Source organism: Suncus etruscus, chromosome 7 (genome assembly GCF_024139225.1).
Source record: "Suncus etruscus isolate mSunEtr1 chromosome 7, mSunEtr1.pri.cur, whole genome shotgun sequence".
NCBI lineage: Eukaryota > Metazoa > Chordata > Mammalia > Eulipotyphla > Soricidae > Suncus > Suncus etruscus.
The window spans coordinates 9,581,933-9,599,423 of NC_064854.1; the positions used below are offsets into that span (position 1 = coordinate 9,581,933).

General features: G+C 51.9%; 1 protein-coding gene across 1 annotated transcript; it reads right to left on the reverse strand.

Moving 5' to 3' along the window:
- Positions 1–263: 263 nt before the first annotated feature.
- Positions 264–6,691, reverse strand: STMN3 (stathmin 3). Its single transcript, XM_049777732.1, is given in 7 exon segments — positions 264–626; positions 1,771–1,957; positions 2,532–2,724; positions 2,812–2,818; positions 2,820–2,876; positions 2,878–2,909; positions 6,580–6,691. Coding segments are annotated over 7 exon segments (555 nt in total). The 5' UTR covers positions 6,599–6,691; the 3' UTR covers positions 264–566.
- Between the last annotated feature and the right edge of the window lie 10,800 nt (positions 6,692–17,491).

A 17,491-nucleotide genomic window follows, 5' to 3' on the forward strand; every position in this document is an offset into this window, starting at 1 on the left:
CCAGCAGGGTGTGGATGGATGACCAACTCACTTCCATACATGTGGGACAGTGCAAGGCCCTGGCCGGCTCCAGGTACTGCACTCCCCTAGAAAAACCAGTGCCAAGAACTCCACCCCGGCCCGGGCCAATCCTGGGGGTCCCTGCAGAGTTCCACCCACTGGCTTTGCTCCCAAAGCTTGAGACAGAAGATGGTGGACCCCAGGCCACCAGAAACCCTAGCCAGCCATGGGGGGTTCAAATAAGCCACACAAGGACTCAGATCTGCTCCACCACTGCTAGATTTATTGAGAGTGCCACCAACATCTACGAACAGGGCTGCCGAAGGGGACCCAGCCAGTGCCAGGAAGGAGGGATCGTGGTCTGTGCCCGGTGGGCTCCTGACCAGGGAACCTGGTCAGCCATGAGCACCAGACAGCTCTGTGTGCGGAAAGCGGAAAGCTGGGGGGTTGCAGGACAGGAGGGGGGAGAAGGGATGAGAGTTGCATCTAGACAAAGTCAAACAAAAACAAAAATCCCGAGTGTGTTGTTTCTGCTCAGGATCCAGGCGCCGCCCGAAGAAAGTCCCTTAGCCAGACATCTCCTCCCGCTGCTCCTTGTTCCTGCGTACCTCGGCAGCGTGCAGCTCCTGGGGGTCAGCAAAGGGGTGAGGGAGATGCTGTAGCAGATGGTCCATCACCCCCCCCCCATTCCTAGGCCTCAGGGATCCTTATCCACCCACAAGGACACCTTAGTGGCCAGGACTGTGTGTCCTCTAGAATGTACTTAACCACAGCTTTGGGACACAGAATGTAATCTGTTTTAACCTACCCCTACCTATCAGGGTATTCAGGGAAGCTCTTACCTTCCCCTGAGCTGTCGCCCAAACAAGCCAGTTAATTACTGAGGACCAGAGAATGGAGGGATTGCTTTGGGCCCCACCTTTTGGCAGCTCCTCTCCTCATTTTTAATTGTTTTGGGGGGCCATACAGGACAGCGCTCAAGAGTCACTCCTGGCTCTGCACTCAGGAATTAATCACTTCTGGCAGGTTCAGGGAGATTAGGGATCGAACCCAGGTTGGCCCCATGCAAGTCAAGTCTGTAATCTCTCTCCAGGTGCCCTCAACCCCTCTTCTAGCTCATACTTGTGATGCACGTTTCCTTCAGAGCCCTAAACATTCTTCCCGCAGCTCTTCACCGAGTCCCATTTAGTGAACGAGGTTGGGCTCAGCCCTCAACCTCAAACCCATCTCTTCACCTTAATTAAGTCTCCAGCAAACGCAGGTGCCAACCCAGCCCCGACTTCCCGGCATGCCCCACTTCTAGCCACACCCACTCTTGATTGGTCTCAGCAGGGCCCGTCGTTTTCACCCTTAACAAAGATGGCTTCCTCTACTTCAAAGACTTACCTAGGCGGGAAGCTTCTAGAGGGGAGTGGCCGTGGTTCCTAATCAAAACTGCGGCTTTGGTCGGTTTCTTTCTCTATCCCTCTCCCTCTCTCTCTTTTGTCTCCTCCCGGACGTATTACAGCGTGTGGAGCCTTACAGCACTCCGTATCCGTGCTTTAATTTACTTCCGCCCGCCCTCTTTCGCCTCATCTTCGCCCCGCCCGTCTCATAAAGCCCCGCCCATTCAAAAACCCCACAAGCCCGCCCACATATTAAGCCACGCCCCGCCCGCACGGATCCGCCTATCCCGGCGCTCCATTTCAATCAGTCACGCCCCTTCGACGTCTAGTCCCGCCCCCATTTCAGGTAGCCCCGCCCTCCTCTCCGGCCCCGCCCCCGCCGCACCTTCTCGCGCAGCCGCTCTCGGAGCGCCGCCAGGTGCGCCTCGCGGATCTCCTTGCTGAGCTCCATCTTGTAGTTGAGCTTCTCCTCGGCCAGGCGGCTGAAGTTGTTGTTGTCCTCCAGCGCCTTGTGCAGCACCTCGCGCTCGTGCTCGCGCCGCTCCGCCAGCTGCTTCAGCACCTGCGCCTCCCTGCGTCTAGTGAAGAGGCGTGGAGTCGGGGGTGTGACCCGCACTGTCCCCCACCATAGGCCAACCCCCTGGCAGGGACCCTGGCACAGCCCAGACCAGCTTGCAGGCCCCCCACATCGTGTGCACAAGTCCTGGGTCCCAGGACAAGAATGGCAACCACTCCCCGGCTGTGCACAGAGCTCAGGAGCACCAGGATGAGAATTTTGTGCATGAGTTGGGGTGGGCTCCAGGGACCACAGACCGTCACTGACCCCCAGCATGGAGGGTCCCACATCTCACTCCCTGCCCTGGAGAAGGGGCCAGGATCCCTCCAGCCTGGTCCTCCATCGACTGGCTCCTGCTTGGGTCCCTGCACACCTGGCAGTGCTCAGGGGTTACTCCTGGCTCAGTGCTCAGGAATCACTCATTCCGGTGGTGCTCGGAGCATAAGGGATGTCAAGGATCAAAACCCCAGTCAGCATCATGCAAGGAAACACCCTACCACTGTGCCATCGCTCCAGCCCCACTCTTCTCTCTCGTTCTTAGGTTCAGGGAATCAGGAGCCTTCCCACCCCCAACCAAGGGCCAAACAGGCCTTGGGCCTGTCACCTTTCTCCTCTCCTCGGCCGCATCCAACCGCTTCTGCAGCTCCTCCAGAGAGGGGTCCTTCCTCTTGGGGGGCGAGGAGAGCACGGGGCCTCTCAGGGGGACAGGTCTGAAGGGGGACTTGAGAATGACCTCGAAGCTCTGGCCAGAGGCCCTCTTGTCCAGCTGTTTTACCTCCATGTCTGCAGGGAGGAATGCGAGAGCCAGGGTGAGGGGACACTTGGCCCTCTCCCCCCCAGCCCAACAGCAAGGTGGCAACAGGCACTCACCCCCATACTTGGTAGATGGTGGTGGGGTGCGGCTGTGAGTACAAGCAAGAGCAGATGAGTGACAGGAACGGACAGTTCCTTCATCTTCTCCTTGTAGGCTGTGGACACAAGGCTCAAGGGTAGTGTCAGGCCTCTCGCCCTTTCCTCACCCTCCCAGACCCTGGCATTCCTTTCACACTTAGCTCTCTTAGGGTTCCCCCACCCCAGGGCTGCCTCTCCTGGACTCCCCATCTCTCCTGTCTCTGTCCACACTTTCCTCATCCCCTTGTTTTCAATCTGTGGCTCTCCAGGCCCTTTCAACCCCGCCCGCCACAGTCTTCTCTCTCTGTGTCCCAACAAAAACATGAGGCCCCAGAAGTTATTTAGCTTGTTCATTTGGAGGGGGGTGGGGGTTGGGCCACACTCAGGGCTATGACACCAGCCTGGCATCCTCCTCAGGCAGGGAGCTGTCTACTCAGGGAGCTGTCTGTCTCAGGTGAGACAGTCCCCTCCAGGTGCAAGTGTCACAGGGTCCTGCAGACTCTGCTGGTGACATGAGGCCAGGTGAGGACTCCCCTGAGCCCCTTAAATGGCCTTTTGTTTTAGGGCACACCCAGCGCCCACTTCAGAGGCTACACCTGGCTCTGCACTCAAAATAGAAAGTGGTATTGGAGACTTGGGGGATCAATAGAGTCTTAGCTGTTGCCTGCAGAGGGAGGGGGTCCAAGTGGGGGGTGGAGCCTCAAAGGAACTTGGACCAATGTGCTAGTTTCTCTATGACTTTGTTACAACACATGGTGGGGTGGGTGTTGGGGTTGGAGTGGTAGCACAGTGGTAGGCATTTGCCTTGCATGCAGCTGATGCAGGACAGACACAGGTTTGATCCCTGGCATCCCATATGGTCCCCCTGAGCCAGGAAAGAATGTCTGAGCACAGAGCCAGGAGTAACTCTTGAGTATCCCTGGGTGTACCCCAAAAACAAAATAAAAAAACACATGGTGAGGGCTTGGGGCTGCTCCCAGATCAGTGCTAAGGGGCCATGTGATACTGGAAATGGAGCCCAGGAGTGCACATGTAGAGCAAACCCCACAGCCAACTGCCCCTCATTTTTTCTAGGTTCCTTTCTTTTTCTGGGGGGAGAGGTTGGGCCACATCCAGTAGCACTCAGGGATTACTCCTTAATCTGCACTCAGAAATCATTACTAGTAGACTCAGGGGACCATGTGGGATGCGGGGGATTCAACCCAGGTCCCAGGTAGGCATGCAAGGCAGACACCCTACCCACTATGCTATCGATCTGGCTCTCTGGGTTCCTTTCTGCTGGGTTCCTTCTTCCCCTGGTTAGTAAATTCTTGGCTTGGCTTGGGTTTTGGGGCCACACCTGGCAGTGCTCAGGGCTTACTCGTGGCTCTCTGCAGGGTACCAGATGGATTGAGGGAGACGGAACACAGGTTGATCACATGCAAGGAAGGCCAGTGTACCTTCCTTGGCTGTAATTGCTCTGACTTGTTTTGTTTTGCTTTCTTTTGGAGGCCACGCCCGTTGATGCTCAGGGGTTCTTCTGGGTATGTGCTCAGAAACCGCTCCTGGCTTGGGGACCATATGGACGCCAGGGGATCGAATCGCAATCCATCCTAGGCTAGCACTTGCAAGGCAAACGCCTTACCTTTAGCGCCACCGCTCCGGCCCTATTACTCTGGACTCTTAAGTCCTCTGTTAAAGGATGCTGAGCTGGTCAACTGGTACCTGCCAGGAGGGCTGCCCATCCTCAGTCCTCAGAGCCAGCCCTTCAGATCTCAGATCAGGAGCTCTGGAAGGCTAGAGGTGGGGACGGGCCACAGGGATCCAGGAGATAGGTCAGACTGGAGTGGCCAGGAAGGAGGGAAGAGAGTTTAAGCCCGCCTCACCTCTCAGTCTCTCATCACCACAGAGCCTTAGCAGGGCAGTAGCCCTGGTCTTTGGTGCCATCTGACCTGACTGGGATTGTCTCCCAGAAGAGCTAGACTTAGTCACATGGCAGTTGTGAACACTGTGTCTGAAGAGGGGAGAGGCATCATGGGCAGCTGGAGATGGACCTCACAGCTCTGCCCAAGGGACAAGTGTCCAGTGAGGAAGGTAGCAGCAGAGGCCCTTATTTGTACCTGAGAACCCATGGTCTGTGCCCTGGACACCCCCAGTTAGTTTCCCACAATTTGGTCAGTAACAAGGAGCCCAGTCCTGTCCAGGAGACTTTCTTAGGGGACCACATGCTGGTGACTGCAGGTTAGACAAGAGCAGATGGCAGGTGCAAAATGAGGGTAGGAACACTAGAGAGAAGGAGCTTGGGGGAAGAACAATGGAGGAGAGCACAGAAAGGAAGCAGAAGACCCAGCGCATGGCTCTGGTCACAGCCAGACTCAGTCCTGCCAGGGCTGGAGAGGCTACAAGCTTAGTCTGGGAGCCAGAGAGGCAACCTTGCCTGGCTGTGGGTGAACTTTGAGCATGGGGCATCCATGTTTGATTCCTGAGATTGTTCAGCCCCCAGGAGTGACCCCAGAGCCAAAAGTATCACCAGTGGGTGTGGCCCAACCAAAGGGTTTTGTGGGTCCGGAGGGCAGAGAGGGAGAGTGCTGGCCAGACACTCTTTGAGCAGTGGCCTCTCTCTGCTCCCTGCAGACAGGAGGGTCAGGCTCTTCTCTGACCCTGTCTTGTTGGATGGGAAATGAGCAGAGGTTACCAATGGAGGAGGAAGGCCCAGGTGAGCACAGAGGGCAGGTAGTTGACCCCTGCCAAAAGGACTACAGCTGCCCAAGTGCCTTGGCCCTGCCCACACATCTTCATGGAGCGTCTCTGCTTGGCCCAAACACCAGCTCCAAGTCAGACAGGCCACCCCTGCATGAATGGGGGAAACTGAGGACCTGAGACGTGAGTGGGCAGAGCCCCAGGGCCACCTGGCAGCGAGAAGTGGGAATCTGCACAACCCCCCAACACCGGCACTGTCCCAGCTTGTGGGCACCATGGGTCACCAGACTGCTCAGTGGTCAGCGCTGTGTGGCTCTGAAGGTGACAAGCCCCCCCCCCCAGTCAAAGAAGCAGAAATGCTGACCACAGTGACACTCGCTGTGACAGCTAGCATCAGGCTCCTCTGGTTCCACCTTGAGGCCTGGCATAGAGTTAATGAAAGTGGCTCCCACCATACTGGGCAGGTGTAGGGGGATCAGGGCGAGAGACCCCCCCCATACTGGGCGGGGCTGGCCCCATCCCATCCCTGGGCCCAGATCCCCACCCAGCCCAGCAGAGCCTCGGAGAGGGGTGGGCACAGCTGGGCTCCTGGGCAGGGACCCCTCCCAGGGTGGCAGCCAGCCAGACGTGGTTGTTTCAGCGATGGGGAGGGGTGACTCTGCTCACTCTGCCCCCCTCCCCAAATGCAGGCACTCCCTCAGCACAGGCCCTCTAGAGACTTCCCCCAGCTTCAAAGTCTGGGCACAAGCACCTGGCCTGCCTGCCCCATGCCCAGTGCCCGCCCTGCCATCCCCACAGCCCCAATGTCCCCATGGTTCCCTGCAGTCTCACTGCCCTGCCGTCCCCTGCAGTCCCCACCCGCTATCCCAACCATCCCTGCAGCCCCCCTGCTGCAGTCCCTCCGACCCCTCATTCTGTTGTGCACCCCACCACCCCACTGGGGCCTCCATGGCCATCCATCGCCATCGGCGCTTAGCTGCTCCCTGACCGTGCCCGCCTGCTAGCTCTACCGGACTAAGGATGAAGGACATGCAAGGAGACACCCCACCGCACCCGCCCGGGGCCTACCAGACACGGTGCTGGCCATGGTGCTGGGCGAGGGCGGCAGACTGCAGAGAGCAGGCGACTGTGGCTGCAGTGGGGGAATGCGGTCAGAGAGGGGAGGGGAAGGCAGGGAGGCGGAGAGACAGAGGGAGGAGAGAGGGAGGGAGGAGGGGAGGGAGGGCTGCGCAGGGAGGGGGAGGGCTGGGAGACAGAGGGGAGGAGGTGGAGGATGCCAGGGGTGAGGGGAGGAGGAGGGGAAGGAGGAAGGTCGAGGGAAGAGATGCTAGAGCAGGGAGAAAAGCAGGAGGGGAGAAGGAGAGAAAGAAGGAGGAGGAAGGGGAGATGGGAGAGGAACTGGAGGAAGGGGAGGAGGGAAAGGAGAAGAGGAGGGAGGGGGAGGAGGCAAGCTGGGGGAGATTAGGAGGTGGGGGAAGGAGAGAAGCTGGGGGGGAGGGGAGGAGAAGAGGGGGAGGAGCCCCACCCAACAATCTCTGGGCACTGGGAGATGGCAGCAGCCTGAACTGAGGTGTGATCCTGCCTTTGTCCAGTGGCTTTTTCACCTGATTCTGTGCAGGCTTTGGCGGGTGGAAGGGGGGCGGGCATGGAGACAGCTGGGTTCCTAGGGACTGTAGCAAGAAACGCAGTTGCAATGGTTGTCCAGCGGCAGCTCTGGGTGGGGCTAGTCCTGCAGGCACCCCCAGTAACCCCACCTGCCCACCACTAGGCACCCAGGGCAGAGAGGGGGAGGAGAGGGGGAGAGAGATCCAAACCAGGCAGTCGGGACTGGGACTGAATGTGATAACGCCAGCTCCAGCTCCTGCAAGGTCCCCCAGGCCCCCATTGCCAGTCCATGAGCTCAGGGGTGAGGTCAGTCCCACTCACAGTCAGGTGAATACGTGGGTGACCCAGCTTGTGGCAGGACACTGCCCAAGTGGAGCCAAAGGGATGGCACCTTCCCTGCAAGAGGCCAGAACACTGGAAAGCATTGTGCCTGGGATGTCCTTGCTCTGTTCTAACAGAAATGTAGGGCAGGGGCCTTGTGGGAGACCCCAAGATCAGGGGGTCACCCATGAGTACTCTGGAGCAGCATGTGGGCTCACAGGATTCACCATTGCCCCACGATCCTGTGAATTCCTGACTTTCACCATATAACCATCATGAAATAATTTGGGCCTATTGGGAACAGAGTATAGCTTAGCAGTATGGTGTTTGCCTTGCATGTGGGTCAACCTTGGGGACGACCTGGGTTCGACACCCAGCATCACATATGGTCCCCCGGAGCCTACCAGAAGTGATTTCTGAATTCAGAGCCAGGAGTAACCGTGAGCATTGCCGGGTGTGGGGCCCCCCCCCCCAAAAAAAAATTTGGGCCTATCAAAAATGTGGGGCCTGTGGAGGGGGGGGCTGGAGCGATAGAACAGCCAGTAGGGCTAGGGCACTTGCCTTACACATGGCTAACCTGGGTTCCATCCCCAGCATCTCATATGGTCCCCCAAGTCGTCCAGGAGTAATTCCTGATCGCAGAAACAGAAGTATGCGCCCTGAGTACCACCCTGTGCGGTCCAAAAGACCAAAAAACAACGTGTAAGGAACAGGTGTTTTCTTTGCATGTGACCAACTGCTGTTCAATCCCCAGCATACCATAGGGTTCTCTGAACCTGCCAGGAGTAATTTCTGAGCGCAGAGCCAGGAGGAACACTTGAGTGCTGTCAAGTGTGGCCCTAAAAAAAACAAAACAAAATTGTGGAGGGCCAGAACATTAACAGTGGGGAAGGCATTTGCCTTGTAAGCAGCCCACCAGGATTGATCTTTGGCATTCCATATGGTCCCCCAATGCTTCAGGGAGTAATTTCTGAGCACAAAGCTGTTGTGTATGTAAATATATTTACATACACAACACAAAGCCAGAAATCCCAGGGCACTGCTGGGGTTCCAAAAAAAAAAAAAATGTGAAGAGGAAATGAACAGACACTCCTCTGAAAAAGATAGATAAAGCTGATAGGCACATGGAAAAGTGATTCTTATCACTTATTACAGGGAAATCCACATCAATACACCAAGGGTGTGTTATCTCTCACCCGTGAGAATAGCACATATCAAAAAGGGCCCTGAGAGATGGTTACAGCAGAGAGAGATTAGGGTGTTTGCCATTGCACAAGGCCAATACAAAGTTTGGTCTCTGGCACTCCCTATGAGTCCCCCAGAGCTGTGATCCCTGATCATATATTTAGGAGTAAGCCCTGAGAACCAGTGGGGTGTGGCCTCTCACTCCAAAATGCTGGATGGAAACACTCAGAGTTGGCATGGATGTGGTGAAAAAGTAACTTTTTCCCACTGCTGATGAGAATGTCATCTGTTCAAACAGTATAGAGATTCTCACAAAAATGGGAATTAAATTGCATTATGTCCGGCAAAAAATTCCAATTCTGACACAAAACATCAAAAATATTCCTTCAGCAGGACAAAGCACATCACTATTGATTGCAGCATTTAGTACAATTATTAAGATGCAGAATCAGGGTACCGGAGCAGTGGGGCAAGCGGGTAGGGTGACTGCCATGCAAGTGCTAACCTAGGACGGACCAAGGTTTGATCCCCCGACATTCCATATGGTCCCCCAAGTCAGGGAGCAATTTCTAAGCGCATAGCAGGAACAATTTTCTGAGAGCATAGCCAGGAGTAACCCCTGAGCATCACCTCTGTGGTCCCAAAAACCAAAAAAAATAAAAATAAAAAATACAGAATCAACCTAAGACTCCTAAGAGTCTAATGATAGATGATTGGACAACAAAAGTGTGTGATTTATACACACACACAATGGCAGTTCTCTTTTTTTTTTTTGGTTTTTGGGCCACACCCGGCAGTGCTCAGGGGTTACTCCTGGCTGTCTGCTCAGAAATAGCTCCTGGCAGGCTCGGGGGACCATATGGGACACCAGGATTCGAACCAACCACCTTTGGTCCTGGATGGGCTGCTTGCAAGGCAAACGCCATTGTGCTATCTCTCCGGGCCCACAATGGCAGTTCTAACAATTATGCCATTATGCAGTTTACTGCAACTTGGTTGGAATTGAAGTATATCAAGTTAAGTGAGTCAGAAAAAAGGGACCAAAAAAAATTAAAAAGGATGATTTCACTTATCTGTGATATGTAGAGTAACAGGACAAAGAAATGCAAGGAATTAAAAGGGGACACCTGGATTACTCTGGTAATTAGAGAGCTGAATGTAGCTAACCACCATAAGCATACACCCAGTTTAAACACCCAGAGCACGGGCCGGAGAGATAGCATGGAGCTAAGGCATTTGCCTTTCATGCAGAAGGACAGCAGTTCGAATCCCGGCATCCCATATTGTCCCCTGTGCCTGCCAGGAGCGATTTCTGAGCATAGAGCCAGGAGTAACTCCTGAGTGCTGCTGGGTGTGACCCAAAAACAAACAAACAGAAACAAACACCCAGCTTCCCCTAATCCCTTTACTGTGTCTTGTCTAAACACAGAAGCACATACCCTGTTTTAATCCCCTCCCACCTCCTACCTGATTGGCTGACAGAGTCCACATCTTACTCTCCCCTAATATAAATATTAATTTCCCACCTACAATAAATTGTGTTACTCTGTGAAAGTGGTTGGTGGATGCTTCTTAGTGAGTGCTCTACTGCCTGGGATCTGACCTCATCTGTGTCTTCTACGTCCAGCGACTCTGACCTTCCCAGTGACTTCTACATCTTGGGATCTGATTTCACCAGTGTCACTTACACTGAGGACAGAAAGGAAGAAGTTGAGGGACACTACAAGCGTCAGACCCAGGGACCAGAGAGATAGCATGGAGGTAGGGTGTTTGCCTTCCATGCAAAAGGATGGTGGTTCGAATTCCGGCATCCCATATGGTCCCCGAGCCAGGAGTGACCCCTGAGCGCTGCCGGATGTGACCCAAAAACAAAAACAAAAACCAACAAAAACAAGCTTGAGACCCAAGCTATAACAACCAAACTTAAAAATGTGATTCTTGGGGCCGGAGAGATGGCACAGCGGTAAGGCGTTTGCCTTAGATGCAAAAGGACAGTAGTTCGAATCCTGGCATCCCTCGAGCCTGGCAGGAGCCAGGAGTAACCCCTGAGCACTGCCGGATATAACCCCCCAAACCCAAAAATAAATGTGATTCTTGGATAGCATAGAGATAGCATAGAGGCAGGGCATTTGTTTGCAGGACACGGTGGTTCAAATCCCAGCATCCCATATGGTCCCCCCAGCCTGCCAGGAGCAATTTCTGAGCATAGAGCCAGAAGGAACCCCTGAGCGCTGCTGGGTGTGACCCAAAAACCAAATCTAAACAAAGAAACGTGATACCTGGGGCCTGAGCGATAGCACAGCGGCAGGGCATTTGCCTTGTACACAGCCAATTCAGGACAGACGGTGGTTCGAATCCTGGCGTCCCATATGGTCCCCCCAAGCCAGGAGCGATTTCTTTTTTTGGGGGGATTCACACCCGGCAGTAACTCTATGCTCAGAAATCGCTTCTGGCAGGCTCGGGGGATCATATGGGATGCCGGGATTTGAACCAATGACCATCTGCATAAAAGGCAAATGCCTTACCTTCATGCTATCTCTCCGGCCCCAGCCAGGAGCGATTTCTGAGCGCGTAGCCAGGAGTATCCCCTGAGCATCACCGGGTGTGACCCCAAAACAAAAACAAAACAAAACAAAACAAAACAAAAACAAAATCAAACAAAAAGCAATTCTTGGCTCTGGAATGACAGTACCGCTGGAGGGTGCTTGCCTTGAATGTAGCTGACCTTGGTTTGATTCTCAGCATCCCATATGGTCTCCCCTAAGCATTACTGAAGAATAATTTGAGTGCAGAGCCAGAGCCAAGAATAAGCCTTGAGTGGGGCCGGGCGGTGGCGCTCGAGGTAAGGTGCCTGCCTTACCTGCGCTAGCCTAGGAGACGGACCGCGGTTCGATCCCCTGGCGTCCCATATGGTCCCCCAAGCCAGGAGCGACTTCTGAGCGCATAGCCAGGAGTAACCCCTGAGCGTCACCGGGTGTGGCCCAAAAACCAAAAAAAAAAAAAAAAAAAAAAAAAGAATAAGCCTTGAGTAATGATAGGTGTGGCCCAAGCCTTCCCTCTCCAAAATATTTTTTTGGGGGCACACCCAGTGACGCTCAGTGGTTCCTCCTGTCTATGTGCTCAGAAATCGCTCCTGGCTTGAGGGACCATATTGGACGCCAGAGGATCAAATTGCTGTCCCTCCTAGGTCAGCCGCATGCAAGGCAAATGCCATATTGCTCTGCAACCGCTCCAGTTCCGCCCTCCAAAAAGAATTTTTTTATAATTATCTTTATTTAAACACCATGATTACAAATATGATTGTAGTTGTATGATTACAGTCATGTAAGAACACCCCCCCTTCACCAGTGCAAGATTCCCACCACCAATTTCCCAGATTTCCCTCCTCCCCAGTCCCCCACACCTGTACTCGAGACAGGCTTTCTACTTCCCTAATTCATTCACATTGTTATGATAGTTTTCAGTGTAGTTATTTCTCTAACTGCACTCATCACTCTATGTGGTGAGCTTCATGTCATGAGCTGCACCTATCAGCCCCTCATCTCTCTTGTCTCTGACATACTGTTAAAATGTCTTTTTTTTTTTTTTTTTTTTTTTTTTTTGGTTTTTGGGCCACACCTGGCGGTGCTCAGGGGCTACTCCTGGCTGTCTGCTCAGAAATAGCTCCTGGCAGGCACGGAGGACCATACGGGACACCGGGATTCGAACCAACCACCTTTGGTCCTGGATTGGCTGCTTGCAAGGCAAAGGCCGCTGTGCTATCTCTCCGGGCCCACATTTTTCTTAAAGCCCATAGATGAGTGAAGCCATTCTGCATCTTTCTCTCTCCCTCTGACTTACTTCACTCAGCATAACAGATTCCATGTACATCCATGTATAGGAAAATTTCATGACTTCATCTCTCCTGACTGCTGCATAGTGTTCCATTGTGTATATGTACCACAGTTTCTTTAGCCACTCATCTGTTGAAGGGTATCTTTTTTTTTTTTTTTTTTTTTTTTTTTTTTTTTTTTTTTGTGGTTTTTGGGTCACACCCGGCAGTGCTCAGGGGTTATTCCTGGCTCCAGGCTCAGAAATTGCTCCTGGCAGGCACGGGGGGACCATATGGGACGCCGGGATTCGAACCAATGACCTCCTGCATGAAAGGCAAACACCTTACCTCCATGCTATCTCTCCGGCCCCTGAAGGGTATCTTGGTTGTTTCCAGAGTCTGGCTATTGTAAATAGCGCTGCAATGAATATAGGTGTAAGGAAGGGATTTTTGTATTGCATTTTTGTGTTCCTCAGGTATATTCCTAGGAGTGGTATAGCTGGATCGTATGGGAGCTCGATTTCCAGTTTGTGAAGAAATCTCCATATTGCTTTCCATAAAGGTTGTACTAGACGGCATTCCCACCAGCAGTGAAAAAGAGTTCCTTTCTCTCCACATCCCCGCCAGCACTGCTTGTTTTCCGTTTTTGTGATGTATGCCAATCTCAGTGGTGTGAGGTGGTACCTCATAGTAGTTTTGATTTGCATCTCCCTGATGATTAGTGATGTTGAGCATCTTTTCATGTGCCTTTTGGCCATTTGCCTTTCTTCTTTTTCAAAGTGTCTGTTCATTTATTCTCCCCATTTTTTGATGGGGTTAGTTGTTTTTTTTCTTGTATAGTTTTGTCAGTACCTTGTAAATTTTGGATATTAGTCCTTTATCTGATGAGTATTGGGTGAATAATTTCTCCCACTCAGTGGGAGAAATAATAATGATAGGGAAGAAATGGACATTTTTTTTTGTGGTTTTTGGGTCACACCCGGCAGTGCTCAGGGGTTATTCCTGGCTCCAGGCTCAGAAATTGCTCCTGGCAAGCACGGGGGACCATATGGGACGCCAGGATTCGAACTGATGACCTCCTGCATGAAAGGCAAACGCCTTACCTCCATGCTATCTCTCCGGCCCCAGAAATGGACATTAAGAGAGCAATCCCATTCACATTAGTGCCACACAAACTCAAATATCTTGGCGTCAACCTGACTAAAGACGTGAAGGATCTATACAAAGAAAACTATAAAACATGCTCCAAGAAATAAGAGAGGACACGCAGAAATGGAAACGCATACCCTGCTCATGGATTGGCAGGATCAACATCATTAAAATGGCAATACTTCCAAAAACATTGTACAGATTTAACGCAATTCCTCTAAAGATACCCATGACATTCTTCAAAGAAGTGGATCAAACACTTCTGAAATGTTTTTGTTTTTGTTTTTGTTTTGGTTTTTGGGCCACACCCGGTGACGCTCAGGGGTTACTCCTGGCTATGCGCTCAGAAGTCGCTCCTGGCTAGGGGGACCATATGGGACACCGGGGGATCGAACCGCAGTCCATCCAAGGCTAGCGAAGGCAAGGCAGGCACCTTACCTCTAGCGCCACCGCCCGGCCCCCACACTTCTGAAATTTATTTGGAACAATAAACAACCTCGAATAGCTAAAGCACTCCTTGGGAAAAGGAATGTGGGAGGCATTACTTTCCCCAATTTTAAGCTGTATTACAAAGCAATAAAAACAGCATGGTATTGGAATAAAGACAGACCCTCAGATCAGTGGAATAGGCTTGAGTACTCAGAGAATGTTTCCTCAGACATATAACCACCTAGTTTTTGATAAAGGAGCAAGAAATCCTAAATGGAGCAAGGAAAGCCTATTCAACAAGTGGTGTTGGCACAACTGGTTAGCCACTTGCAAAAAAGCAAACTCAGACCCCCAGCTAGTACCATGTACAAAGGTAAAATCCAAATGGATTAAAGACCTTGATATCAGATCTGAAACTATAAGGTATATAGAACAACATGTAGATGAAACACTCCAGGACATTGAGACTAAAGGTATCTTTAAGGAGACAGCACTCTCCAAACAAGTGGAAGCAGAGATAAACATATGGGACTATATTAAGCTGAGAAGCTTCTGCGTCTCAAAGGAGATAGTGCCCAGAATACAAACATTTTTTAAAAAGGGATTTATCGGGCCCGGAGAGATAGCACAGCGGCGTTTGCCTTGCAAGCAGCCAATCCAGGACCAAAGGTGGTTGGTTCGAATCCCGGTGTCCCATATGGTCCCCCGTGCCTGCCAGGAGCTATTTCTGAGCAGACAGCCAGGAAGTAACCCCTGAGCACCGCCAGGTGTGGCCCCAAAAAACAAAACAAAAAAAAAAATAAAATAAAAAATATAAAAAGGGATTTATCTCTTGCAGGTTTTGTTATTTTTCTCTGTGTGTGATATTTTATTTTTTCTTTTTTGGCCACACCTGGCTATGCTGAGGGGTCATTCCTGGCTCTACACTCAAAAATCACTTGGGGACCAAATGGGATGCTGGAAATTGTCATGGGCCAGCCGTTTGAAAGGCAAACGCCCTATCACTGTGCTATCACTTCGGCCCTTAATTTTTCTTAATTAATATATTTAAGCACCATGATTACAAAAATGTTTGTAGTTGGGTTTCAGTTATAAAAAAAAGAACACCCCCGTTCTCCAGCGCAACATTCCCAGCACTAATGCCCCCTTTTCCTTCCTCCCCCACCCGCTGCCTGTATTCCAGACAGACATTCTATTTTTCTATCATTGCCATGGTATCAGTGTAGTTATTTCTCCAACTGAACTCACCACTCTTTGTGATAAGCTTCATACTGTAGGCCGGTCCTTCAAGCCCTCATCCCTATTGTCTCTGGGTATTATTACAATAATGTCTTTTTTTGTGGGGGTCACACCCGGCGGCACTCAGGGATTATTCCTGCTATGCTCAGAAATCACTCCTAGCAGGCTCAGGGGACCATATGTGATGCCGGGATTCGAACCACCGTCCTTCTGTATGCAAGGCACTCTACATCCATGCTATCTCTCCGGCCCCACAATAATGTCTTTTATTTTTCTTAAATCCCATAGATGAGGGCCCGGAGAGATAGCACAGCGGCATTTGCCTTGCAAGCAGTCGATCTAGGACCAAAGGTGGTTGGTTCAAATCCCGGTGTCCCATATGGTTCCCCGTGCCTGCCAGGAGCTGTTTCTGAGCAGACAGCCAGGAGTAACCCCTGAGCAAAGCCGCGTGTGGCCCAAAAAACAACAACAACAACAACAAATCCCATAGATGAGACTATTCTATTCTGTGTTTATCTTTTTCCTTCTGACTAATTTCCATCAGCATAATAGTTTCCATGTCCATCTATGTATAGGAAAATTTCATGACTTCATTTTCCTGATGACTGCATAGTATTCCATTGTGTATATGTACCATATTTCTTGCAGGTTGTTGGCCCCACGGGGCTCGATCTAGTGGTCCTCTGGCCTAGTGAGTGTTTGGAAGCCTCAGAGTGACAGCAAAATGCCTAGCTGGTGATGGGCTGGAAACTGCTTCGAGGAGGGCAAGGAAACCTCCAGTTTTTCTTTTTTTTTTCTTTTTTTTTTTTTTATGGTTTTTGGGTCACACCCAGCAGCACTCAAGAGTTACTCCTGGCTCTGTGCTCAGAAATCACTCCTGGCAAGCTCAGGGGACCATATGGGATGCCAGGATTTGAACCACCGCCTCTGCATGCAAGGCAAATGCCTTAACTTCATGCTATCTCTCCAGCCCCCAGTTTTGTTTTCTTTTGGAGGCCACACTGTGTGATGCTCAAAGCTTGCTCCAGGCTTTGTGCTCAGGGGTCATTCCCGGTGGCACTCAGGAAAGCATATCTAGTTCTGGGTATGGAACCTGGGTTGTCTATGTGCAAGGCAAGCATCTCCCCACCGTCCAGTCTCCAGCTTTCCTTGCTGTGAACTAGCTGAAGGGAAGATATACTATCTCTTGGTTCCAGAAACAAGCTTTTGGCCATGGCACCAAACTGACACCCAGTGCCTGTGCTTCGATGCCCTTAGGCTTTCAATTCCTTGAAGAGGAATCGGGAGGGGAGAGGGTGTGTGTGCTCAATCCTCCTGAGTGACCCCATTGCTAGCTGCTTGGGTCCAGGACATTGCCAGCCTCCACTGTGGGCAGGTGAACTGCAGTGGTTGTGTAGACCCATGGACTTGGTATGTCTCTGTATTATTCACTGACAGTGTTTAGGGTTGACTCCTGCTCAGGGCTTGAGGGACCATATGGTGTGGGGTAAAAACATGGCTCTTCTGCCTAAAAAACTTGTACCCATTTCAAGCTCCCCATGTCCCCAGCCTAGTGTTCCTCAGTGCTCAGCTGTGAGTGGGATGGGGTGAAAGGCCCAGCACACAGCCACTGTGGGAGATTCTGCTCTGTACAGTGCTAGGCTGGAAGCAGATTCTGACTTTTATGGTTTGTTTTTGATTTGGGGTCATACTTGGTGGTGCTTGGGGGACCATATAGAATGCCAGGGTCAATCACATGCAAGGCAAATGCCCTACCCACTGTGCAACACTCTGGTCCCAGATTCTGACCTTTTTTTGGGGGCGGGGTACACCTGTTGATGCTCAGGGGTTACTCCTGGCTATGTGCTCAGAAATCGCTCCTGGGCCTGGAGAGATAGCACAGCGGCTTTTGCTTGCAAGCAGCCGATCCAGGACCAAAGGTGGTTGGTTTGAATCCCGGTGTCCCATATGGTCCCCTGTGCCTGCCAGGAGCTATTTCTGAGCAGACAGCCAGGAGTAACCCCTGAGCACCGCCAGGTGTGGCCCAAAAACAAAACAAAACAAAAAAAATCACTCCTGGCTTGGGGGGACCATATGGGATGCCAGGGGATCGAACGAACCATGGTTTGTCCTAGGCTAGGGCTTGCAAGGCAGATGCCTTACCTCTAGCCCCACCACTCCAGCCCCAGATTCTGACCCTTTTGGAGAGAGATTGGAGGCATACTTACTGATGCTCAGGGGTTCCTCCTGGATATGCTGGAA